At 35.9% G+C, this 11,317-nt stretch overlaps 1 protein-coding gene across 2 annotated transcripts; it reads right to left on the reverse strand.

The window, feature by feature from the left end:
• Window positions 1–246: 246 nt before the first annotated feature.
• On the reverse strand, window positions 247–9,320 carry LOC111451261. Of its 2 annotated transcripts, none has more exons than XM_023091610.1 (10): window positions 8,716–9,320; window positions 6,997–8,605; window positions 5,378–6,814; window positions 4,793–5,160; window positions 2,824–4,523; window positions 1,998–2,436; window positions 1,322–1,484; window positions 955–1,058; window positions 661–752; window positions 247–570 (listed from the first exon to the last, which is right to left on the reverse strand). In XM_023091610.1, the coding sequence occupies exons 1-10, from the start codon at window positions 8,970–8,972 to the stop codon at window positions 494–496; spliced, it is 6,246 nt and encodes a 2,081-aa protein (XP_022947378.1). In that variant the 5' UTR covers window positions 8,973–9,320; the 3' UTR covers window positions 247–493. The 2 variants fall into 2 exon arrangements, with proteins under 2 accessions (XP_022947378.1, XP_022947379.1); XM_023091611.1 differs by having other exon boundaries at window positions 6,997–8,601; window positions 8,716–8,917.
• Window positions 9,321–11,317: the final 1,997 nt, after the last annotated feature.

Raw genomic sequence — 11,317 nt, forward strand, 5'->3', positions numbered from 1 at the left:
ACCATTAGGATGATATCGAAGTCAAAAAGTTAAATTATTTTCATAAAGTCGTGAACAGATCCATGGCTGTAAAAAGTAGATCTCGATGAGATAAAATTTAAAAAATAAAAGACTACCAAACACAGAAGTATAAATTATAATTAGGCAAAACCGCAGTAAAAAAACTGCCTCACTTGGTAAAAAAAACGTTTATCATGAAATAAATTAGATTTTCTGAAGACTAAAAAAAGAAAAAGGACAATAATTTTAAACTTATTTACATAAAAAATCAACGTTAAATCAAATCGTTGACGGGCTAGAAAAGGAACCAGCTCAACCTCTTTAAGAAAGCTTTACCTGGTCTCACTCAGACAATGGGGCAGAATCGAATGATTACGATCTCGACGATCAAGCAAGGTATAAACATTACCTCCGAGGTAAATTTCTTGCAAGACAGATATGGTTCCTCAATTCTTATGAACCTAGAAAGAAATGAGTCTGGATCATATCAGAATCAGACCTTTCCTTCATATTGGAAAAATTGTTTGTAATCCTGCTGCAATGTTGCCAGAGCATTTCTACATGGACCTTCTGTAGAGACAGAACAGCACAAAAATATGTGAACTTTTTGCATCTTCATTTCTGTTTGCTAAGAAAACTGTATGACTTGATGATACTTACCGCCAAATACAGTGTGAAGATATTGAAGATCCTCAGCTGAACAAGCATCTATTAGAGCATAGACACCGGGCCTTAACGCTTTGTCGATTTCCCTGCACCGGAATTGTCAAGATCATAAGCTAAGCATTTACTAGCCCCCGCTCGAGAAGAAGTTCAGCAAATTGTATTTGTAAGACTGTAGAACTATAATTTGCTAGCCCATATTTACAAATGGATACACTATGCATTATATTTGTAAGATTTAGAACTATAATTTGCTGAAATTTTTCTTTCATAGAAGTTTAGGATCCAAACCTTCTAATCCCGGATTTTAGGGGACCGAGTCCCGAGTAAACCGATATGTAATTCGAGAGAAACAGGGAGCAGTGTCGCCCTACAAATTCCCGCTGCTGTCTTATCTGTGTCATGGAAACAGAAAAAGGTATGTCACTTAGACAAACAAGAGACGAGACAGATGAATACAACTTTATTAGTATCAGAGTGAAATTTCGAATAGTACGAGATATTAACGAGTCCTATCATAAAGGGACGATCGATATTATCGATCCAATGACTAAGAGTATTTATTGCTAAACGGAGAAAAAAATTAATGCTGATGCTATTCAGGCTGTAGAACTCGAGCAATAAAAAGTTATCAAGAAATATTGACAGAAATATAAACCTCTTCATAAATTCTTCGGAGGAAACAAGCACACTTTACTCCCTCATCTACATTCCATGAAAAGTAACCACCCACAAGTTCCGGATCTGGATCTACTCTTTCAAGGGAATGAAGAAGAACGGACACTGATGCTTGTAGCTGAGCAATGGACTGCTTGCACTCACTATGGAAAACGACAAGATTAGTTCGATCATATCAAATCAAGGGTTTGAATGGAAGGCACAGTAAACAATCAAAATCGACTCCCTCAACAATTATCAATTTGATTCTAGCTTGACAAGACATGATTAGAGATCACCAGGATTTACATGAAGAATAATAACAAGGGTCTGAATTTCTTTACAATTACAGCTTACAAACATCAAAAGGCAACTATTTTCATTCTTCTAGCTCGACCAACAAAGATTAGAAAGTAATCGATAACCCCTAAATTACACGGTTCTGCCATTCAATTGTTCAAACTAGAACAAGTTTTGCTTTATGTAGTTAAAAAGACTACAAAATATTTCAAGAATCATCTGTAGTGAAACATCAAGTAACTAGTATAGTATCCAATCATCATGCAAGAATAAATCACCAGTAGAAAGTGATCAAACGAAGGAAAAATATTGATTACTCCGCAGCGAAAGATATTAAGAATCGCCTTTACAAATAAATTTCCGAACCTAAATCATACCTCTTATGATGCTTGAGAACGGTAAATAACAAACGGCAGCAGGCAGCGAAAAGATCTATTAAGAATTGTCTGTCTATAATCGAATTTCTTGTGGCTACAACTGTATTGGAAGCTTCCGGAGTTGAGATAAGGGAATTTTCTGATTGAACAGGAATTCCTGGGAGCTTAAGAGAAAAATCTTCAAAAAGTGCTGCAGGAATGCGTAAACACTGTGCTACATACCAAGCATTCATTTGGTATATAGCATGCTTCCCTGAAACTCTTGCAAGCACTTCAACAGACATAAGAATGACTGCTCCCGGATCTGGATCGCTCCTGCCTTTTGTGTCAATCGTTCTTACATAAAAAATATGTGGGCTCTGCAGGTGCAGAACTATGCTAAACAGACCAGCAATTAAGCTCTGAATGTGTCTTTTAACCACGCCCAAGCATTTACGTCCTAAAAAAACAAGTGAGAAAAGGAAAATTATATTCGGTTAAGATTGGTTAATTGGCCAAGCTTAAATTGCAGAACAAAGTTATCTTGAAGAACAGTTTATTAAAAGAATACATAGACATGATTATTTCACAATAGAGAACAAGCTAAAAGATATCAATTTCAATAATAACCTTTCGCCTTTGCTGCTCCTACATACAGGCAATGCAACATACGAGACCACGGAAAAGTAACATACAACTAATAAATATGCATAAACACTAGTACATGTTGAAAAGAGTTTGTAAGACCGTCCATTTACAAGGCTGCAAAAGAAGAAAAAGATTTGAAGGAATACATCAAAATAACAAAGCAAATAGTACATGCTCTTATATGGTGATGAAAAATTACCTGAAACAAATTCAAGAACCAGATCCAAACATTCAATACCAGCCGCAACAATAGAGGAACAGCTTCCCCCATCTTCACTTCCAGAACATAATTCATATGTCGCTGTACAACCTTCCTGCACTCCAACTAGGGCTCTCTCTATAGCTTGAATAGCAGATAAGAGATGCAACTCCGAGGCTTCCCTTATGAACACTTTGAATGACATTCTCAATGAAGCTTTAAATTCATCCATGCAGTAGATTACAGGAAAAGATGATTCTTCGAATAATCCACCATCAAGAGTCTTAGTAGTGGACTCCGTCTCATGGGATGCTAAAGTAGCTCTTTTTCTCTGTAGAGATATACACTTTCCCATTGCTTTCAAATGGAGATTTACAAGTCTAGAATATAGGTCTCTGGATTTCATTGGATCAGCAGAAGGAAACAGATGGCCTAATTCCTCCAGATACTTAAGAACACCATCTAAGCATGCAAACAAAAATGGTTCTGGCACTTCAACCATATTCTCAAATTCTAGCAACAAGAATCTTGAAAAGCCAATTAGGATGGCCATAAAACTTGATGACAGAGGAATTGTACCATATTGCTTATGCAATCTCAAAATGACTGAAGCAGCAAGAAATAGCTGTTTAAGTGCAAATGCTACATCAGGGTAGGATCCTTTCAGCAGTCCTTGCAAAAAGGATTGGTTAAACGATTGCATCTCAATTGTGTTAGCCTCATTGAGAATGGAGGCAACACTGCTTTTATTTTCCAATTTCAACCTTTTTTTATTTGTGCCACCACTTTCACTGCCATCATCACAATGGGAAGATTCTAATTCACGATGTTTACTAAATGAAGTATCAGCCTCAGAGCCAGAGTGCTTAACTGGGAGCTCATCTACAACCAAAAGGTCTTGAGATGGTTGATAATCACACAATTTTGTTGGCCATTGACTGTCTCTATCAAGAAACATTTCCAAGATAAGATCTAACAGTTCCGAAGTTGCATTCATACAAAGGTTAAGTTTGGAACTGTATTCAAATTTCAACTTCATTGATCTCGTGCGACGGTTACCATTCCTCAAATCAGTGTGGTCAACAGCAGAGGCTAGGCCCCACAAAAATCCATTAAGGCAAGAAGCTAGAGAATTAACTTTACACATTTGGGCACTATTTTTACCATCTCCAACTGACACATTAGACTTCCTCAGAGAAATAAGTTCACTCTCCACCTGTTCCTTCAGACTGATACTCATTTGAATTGCACTATTGCACACTTCAACACAGTGAGTGGAATCTAAAGACACGCCATCTCCATCATTTAGTTCATGGCAAACGTCCTGGTGTTCCTCGCAGGTTTTGTTGTCAATTACCATTAATCGTAAAGCATTCTTAAATTGATATTTGCTAGTTGTTAAAAACAAGTATGATGTATGATCCATCAAGGAGAAGATGATATCCTTAATTTTTGTGGCAGTACCTCCGGCAGAAGCTTCTTGAATTCGATTAACAATTGATATAGACTTGAAAAGCCATGAAACGGGAAATTGACTTTCAGATGGGAGTGGAATAGATGAGCTTTGTTCATTGCGAGCCTCATAGTAAGCCATAAATATATATTTCAAGGCCTTCCGGCAAGATGCAAACAATTTGAGGAGTTCAAATTGATTTGAACATAGAACAGTTTGATTATCTAACAAAGCACTCACCAATTGCCTGGAAAACAAAACAAAAGTAGAAGGGAATAAATTTCAAAGGCTCTTGACGACGACACTCCAAGAAGAAGCTACAAAAAAATCATCTTCCAAGATTCACAAGAGAAATAGTTGTTTTGTCATTCTATTATTTATAGTCTAATTAATAGCAATGATATGAAAAGCAATGACAAACAAGTGAGTTCTATATTATCCTGCAAACTAAGAAACATTATATTCTGGCACCGTTGATAAGAAAAGAGAGCAAGGAAGCTACAAAGAAATGCATACCTTTCAAGTTTGAGAACATGAGTCGTATAAAGGGAAAAGGACCTTGAACTAAAGTTCCCTTTTGGCATCCAACACAAAAGGTCAATCAAATGCTGACAAGCTCTGAAACTCAAATTGCTTTGAGATGAATCACCCTTCCACTTGCAATCTTCTGTATATAACATATCAGATGAATGATTTACAGTTTTTGCAAGGGGAGAACTATCATCAGGAGTGCGTTTTCCACTGCAAACACTAGTAGTTAAGCGCTCAAGTGTGCATAACACCTCCATCCAATCAGTTGAACTTGTATTAATATCATGAAAAGATGATAATAATGAAGCGCTCAACTCACGACAAAACCTTGATGGCAAAAACCTGCAGACAAACTAAAAGAATAGATAGTATTGCCATCATCTGATATGATAAACTCCATAAAAACTAGGAAATTTGAAAAAGAAATTAGACAGAAATGTATTGACGGCAATGAAACCTTCAAAAGACATTAACTATCACGTGCAAACCAAAACTAAATAATAAAAAGTTTTTTTTTAAAAAAAAAGAAACAGACTGAGAGGGTGAGTAGTATTTATTTCAGTGTCTTACTCCGTGTTCATAAAAGATGGGATCACTTAGAGCAGCTGATGAAATTTGTTGCAGGGACACTTTCTTTAGCTGCCGAAATCCATTGGTTTGTTGTCTTCCAATCTTCGTATCACTGCTTACTAAAAATTGATGGGACGTACGAATCAAAAAAGAAAGGAACATTTTTAGCTTCTTTTTAGCAGCATGATTCACCCAAATATCAACATTTTGACAAACAATCCACCAAACTGCTGTGGGGAATGACCTTTTGTTCACGTTACAAATACTGAAGTCCCAATCATCAATCTCACTAAGCATTACAGTAGATTTATCATTTGAAGTCGCAACTTCTTTAGTTGAATTCAAAACTTGACGTTTAGCTACCAAAGAAAAATGCCTCATCATGAAATCAGTAAGATCTTCTGCTTCTTTCCGCAAAACAGAGACAAGCCTCGAATACTTTTTGCTCTTTTTCTGTAACACGGACAAGCCATCATCACCAAGCACCTCAACCTGCATCAAATTCTCATTTCTCTGGTACAAATACTCAAGGGAGCCTATTTGTTTATTCAAATCCACTAACCTCTGAAGAGCCATGGTGAGCAATACATAAATTAAAGGGTACCAACCTACACTGGTGTCTTGATGATAAAGACTACAAACAGATTGGGCAACAACAAGTACAGAAGCTGAAGGTCGAATTATCCATGAGAAATATCCTTCATCACTCCAGTCAGTCCTCTGCATCCAATCACAGGCAGAATAGGCTACGAATGAGTCTCCAATTGCTGCTGACATCTTTCTAGATGAACTTGGAGGCATCAGGCTAATAGCTTGCCTGTACAGGTTCCGACAGGACATGTACAGGCAAAGGAAAAAAACAAAGACCCAATGACTGGTTACTCCAAATCCAAGACAATTATCTTCATCTGCAACCATATCATCACATGTTTTGCCTATGACAGCAGCAAAGAATGCTTTGGCACCATCTGCCTGTGGCCCAACCAAATTACTCATGCAAGGACGTATGACAGAAACCAAGTTCTCAATCGAAGTTCCAACTTGGAACGCATTGCCAGATGTGATCATCAGTGAATCCAACATCAAAGCATATACTTCAGACAGCCCTCTCCCAAGAAGCACAGTTTGCATATTCAAATCCTCTGTGTTGTTTCTTGTATTCATGTTCATATTACATTGTCTCAGCCATCCTAAAGTCTCTGTCATGTCCTCAGTTAACTGCTGTATAATTCCGCTGGCTTGCCCTTCAGGTATATATTTAATAGCTTTATGAATTGCAAATTTTATTTCTTGTGAAGAAAGTAGCATCCCAACTGATTTCCCATAAGCTTCGTGACCTAAAGATGTCATAAAGCTAGCATAATCTTTTTCACTTTCGCCTTCATTTGATATCGCTGTCCTCATGGCTTTACATAGAGCAAAAATACTAACGTTGACCTACAATAGCAAATATATAGAAAAGGACTGATCATGGTTTTGTATATTAAATTTCAGATTAAGCAAAAAAAAAAAAAAATAGCAGAATAATTTATAAGACAAAAAAAATATTATGATAAAGATATAACATGACAGAAAAGCAAGACAAATTTCAGATAATAATCCGAAGACTTAATACTGACCTGCCGTAGTTGACCATATAAGGCAACCAGCTGACATCCAAGCTCTTGAATCTTGGAAGTTAACAAGTGTTGCTTAGGTACGCTTGTGAAAGAAAGATTTATAGCAGAGTAAGAAAGGATCACAAGCCATAAGCTCACCAAATCATTCCCAATAACATCATATTCAATTTCCAGAAGATAACTAAGAGTCACCAGTATCTCATTTCCAGCTAAAACATATACTTCCAGGTCTATATTGTTTTCTATCTCAAGTCTTGATAATAAAAGCAAATGAGAGGAAACCAGCATTACTGTATCATACACCTTTTTTAAGAAATTATGGTAAGCCCCTTCAGAGTTATCCTCAGTTCTCAAGTACACCTTTTCCTCCATAAAACTTGCAAGTAGATTATTTATCGACTTGAGTAAGCAATGAACATCTGACAAGGCCGTTCCCAGTTTGATCTCAGCGCTAATTTGTTCAATTGTCTGAAGTAAAGGATCCAAAATTTGTACAAAAAACTCAAATAGAGGCTTCCTTATTTCTGTACTCAAACTGCTCTGGTTATTGCTTTTCTCTGAGAGTCCAGAGGATGCATGACTTGATATATCATCCCTCATTTTGTTATTCAGTTTGGTGTCCTCAGACGATATTGAAACTCCTTTCACCTTTTTAACTCGGACAACAAGCACATGAAACAATTCTCCTACCGCACCCAATGCCGAAAACTTCTTTCCTGCAACTAGCTTTTGCATTTTGTCAAACAAATGTCTATGATAGCTCTTAATATGTGCTTTAGACTCTTCTGATTTCTCATCAGGGGATTTTATAACCTTATCAGAACCATGTAAGCACAAAAATCCATCGATATGCACCGTGTGAAACAAAGCATGAGATAGAACTTCTTCAAGTAACTTCATCAATGTTCTTGTCCAACAATGATCACACCCATCAGCTTTAAGGCTTATGTCAAGCAATAATTGCAATAATGGTTCCAAAAGCTTATTGACAAAATTGTGAAATCCAGCTTTCTTGGTAGGGTGAGTCCACAAAAATTTAGCAAAAGGCTTAAGCATCATAGAGGAAAATTTAATAGCAAAAATTCCTACATCTTTATCTTCAAGGCTACTTACATAAATTTTGTGAAGAAACTCAAGCATTGCATCAATTGTAGAAATCCAAGCATCTAGATTCTCATTGGATAGACCCAAATGGGGAGAAAATACTAAAGAAACACAATCAAGCACAACATTGTACAACTTGAAACAATCCCCGGAAAACAACTCTTCTCTTGAACTCGACAAATCCCCTAGTAGGGATATTGCACTTCTTGTAACAAAACAAAAGGCATGCAAAAGATTTTTTGAGAGATTCAAAGGGATGAGTGTTTTTACTGATTCTTCCAAACAAAATTTAAATACCTCCCAGCATCTATAATCTAAGCATGGCTCAATAGCCATGTTATGATGTTTTCCACCATCATTCTTCGCTTTCTTTTCAGATGAAATCAACAAAGACTGCACCCAGTCGCTAAGAAAAACAATCAAGCGCGACATTTTGACCTTATCATGATATTTATCCTTCTCATTCCACTTTGAGTTTACAAAGCTGAAAACTGCATCGACCTTCCTGCATTGAAATACCGAAGAACATTAAACAAAAGCTTACAGTGTTTCCGCGCAAAACCAATGAATTCCATCATAACACATATGCAAAAACACAGCGTGAGAGAAACAAACTTTTGTTGGTTGAATTCTTTGTTCTGAATCAAGAAAATCAACTCCAAGTTCCTCCATGGACAACTTTCATCAAACTCTTGAGACACTTCTCCCTGCTCCATCTTCTCAACCTGTTCTGTTCCGTCTACAACTTCCACTTCCGGCGAGATTAAATGCCGAGCGGATTTGGAAGGCCTCTCAGATGTTTGAGGACTCTTCAGCTTTCTCTTTTTACTCTTCATATTTGAATTCTTCACTTTCAGCTCTATCTTCACCATTAACAAATACCTCAAAATCAATGCAAGATTTCCTTGCAACTGCGTTGCGAATGAAACAAACGTCTACTGCCTAAACCCTAAACCAACTTTCCAACTTCGATATCATCCCACCATACCAAGAACGACGGCCAAAAATGCCTTCACCTTCGGCGGCTTTTGCCGGAACCATGCGAAAACAATACGGATCGGATTTTCTTCACGGCCTCGTGAGACAACTCTAGAGCCCCTTGTTTCTTCTGTTCTGTTGCAGGCCCGAGAAGAGGCGGCGTAGGGTTTATCTCCCGGCGAAGGTTTGGTTCTTCGGTGTAGGGTTTAGGGTTGTTTCCGGCGTAGGGTTTATCTGTACACAAGCTTTATGACAATAATTTAATTCCTACTTGGAAATTCATTTATTTATTATTTATTTTTATAAAATAATAATAATTAAAAGAAAAAATGTCCTTAATTTTTTATTTTTTTTTTTTAAAGGTTTGAGGTATCTTTTAAATAAAGTACTAAAACAGTAAATAAAAAAAAATAATAATAATAAAAACTAACGAATTTTATTGTAACTTTAAAAAATGTGATAAATTCGTGATACCATTTGTCACAATCGCACTTTTAATGAAAGTAGACTTGTGTGCGGTACTCACTTCTCACTAACAAGTGAGTTAAGCTAATTCATTTTTGCGTTGCCTACAAATAAGCAACGTATGCATGAACCTCTAGCTCCAATTTCTCACTATGTTGCCTACAAATAAGCAACATAGTTTTAGAAAACAAGATAGAGAGATTTCAAAAAAGAGTTTGAAAGCGAGATTTAAAATGGTGTTATATGCAAGCAAAAAGGCAACAACAAGACTTACCGGAAATATATATATATAACTATTCCGGTAGGGAGAAGTTATATTATTAGTTTAAATAGAAAGAGTTAATACTTTATTAGTTTAATACTTTATTTCAAAAATATCAAGTTTAAAAGGTTTCAAAATTTTAAATTTATAATAATTTAGTCATGTATTTAAAAGTTTATAACAATTTAATTATTAATGTAAAATTTTCATACCAATTTTTATCATAAAACAATTCAATTTTTGTATTTTATGAATACATTTGACTTTAATAAATTTATTAATTTATGTAAATAAACAAATAATTAAAATTTAAAATATATAGCCTAATTTATTATAATAAAAAAAATAGGCTCTTTTTGAAAAATAAAGTATGGTCGGAGGAATGTAATAGATATTTTAAGGGAAAATTACCTTTATGCCCTCTAGCTACATTGTTCATTCCATGAGGCGGTTCATTCACGACATCAGTCTTCGCTATAAATACCACTTGGCTCTTTATTATCTTCCCTTTTCAAACCTTCGATCTCTCTCCTCTGTAAATCGCCATTGTTGACGATTCGAAGATCGTGAAATGACTTACTGTTATGGTTATAAGCCTCGCCCTTCCGGTCCACTCCCCGGCCCTATCCTGGTGCTTCTCACCGTAGTCTTCATCTTGATCGGATTGTCCTCCTTGTTCTCCTCTGAACCTATCGACTTCTCCGAGTTTCAAATCAATTGGCCTCTTCTCGCTGTTCCGATCATTATACTCGTTCTCGTTCGCTTTTTGTCGTCCGTGGATTCTTCATCCAGGCACTGCGCTTGCGATCGCGGCTGGAAGATGCATTGTCGGTGCCGCCATGGCGCGTGGTAACTTAATTTAATCGTTTTATATTACTTATCGTTGTTGTGTAAATCATTGTTCGGTGTTTATGTGATACCGTTTTGGTTGTGGAAGTGCTAAAGGATTTTGATCGATTCTTGTTACGGTAAGGATTGAAGGCTGTATATGATGTGATGATCCGTTTGTTCTTAGATAACATGTGAAGCGAAAAGTTTAATTGAGATTTTTTCTCAATTCGTCTTGTTTGGTGTGGTTTAGGGACAATTCGTCAACTATTGACCTTGAACTTTCTGGATTTTGATATGTTCTTGAGAAATAGATTGTCAATAAAACAGAGCATAAAAGTTACAACGTGTATCCGTGGAATTCCTTCCTTTGTCTGACTATTAGATAGTATTAACAATAGAGATTGAATCGAATTTAAGTCTTCAATTTAGGAGCAGAATTGAAATCTTTTCTATGATTGAGATTTTTATCTCTGATTAAAATCCTTCCATCAACAAAATAAAATAAAGTATTTTATTTTATTAATTTATTAATGAAGTAGTCCTTTGCACTATGATTTTAATATTGAGATTTTGTGCTATTTAATTAAATTATCTCTGGAAAAGTTAATCTATGATATAACTTTTTATAATAAGTCGTCCAGTTTTTTTTTTTTTTTTTTTTTTTTTTTTTTTTTTTTTTTT

This window comes from Cucurbita moschata, unplaced genomic scaffold, assembly GCF_002738365.1.
Source record: "Cucurbita moschata cultivar Rifu unplaced genomic scaffold, Cmos_1.0 Cmo_Scf00013, whole genome shotgun sequence".
NCBI classification, from domain to species: Eukaryota; Viridiplantae; Streptophyta; class Magnoliopsida; order Cucurbitales; family Cucurbitaceae; genus Cucurbita; species Cucurbita moschata.

What these genes read in the sequence shown, in the direction of transcription:
- LOC111451261 (XM_023091610.1), bottom strand. Translation starts at nt 8,972, where the DNA reads ATGGTGAAGATAGAGCTGAAAGTGAAGAATTCAAATATGAAGAGTAAA. An exon ending in CCATCTTTTATGAACACGGA is followed by an intron (nt 5,161 to 5,377) that starts GTAAGACACTGA and finishes CTATTCTTTTAG; the next exon opens with TTTGTCTGCAGGTTTTTGCC. An exon ending in GTTCTCAAGCATCATAAGAG is followed by an intron (nt 1,485 to 1,997) that starts GTATGATTTAGG and finishes CGTTTTCCATAG; the next exon opens with TGAGTGCAAGCAGTCCATTG.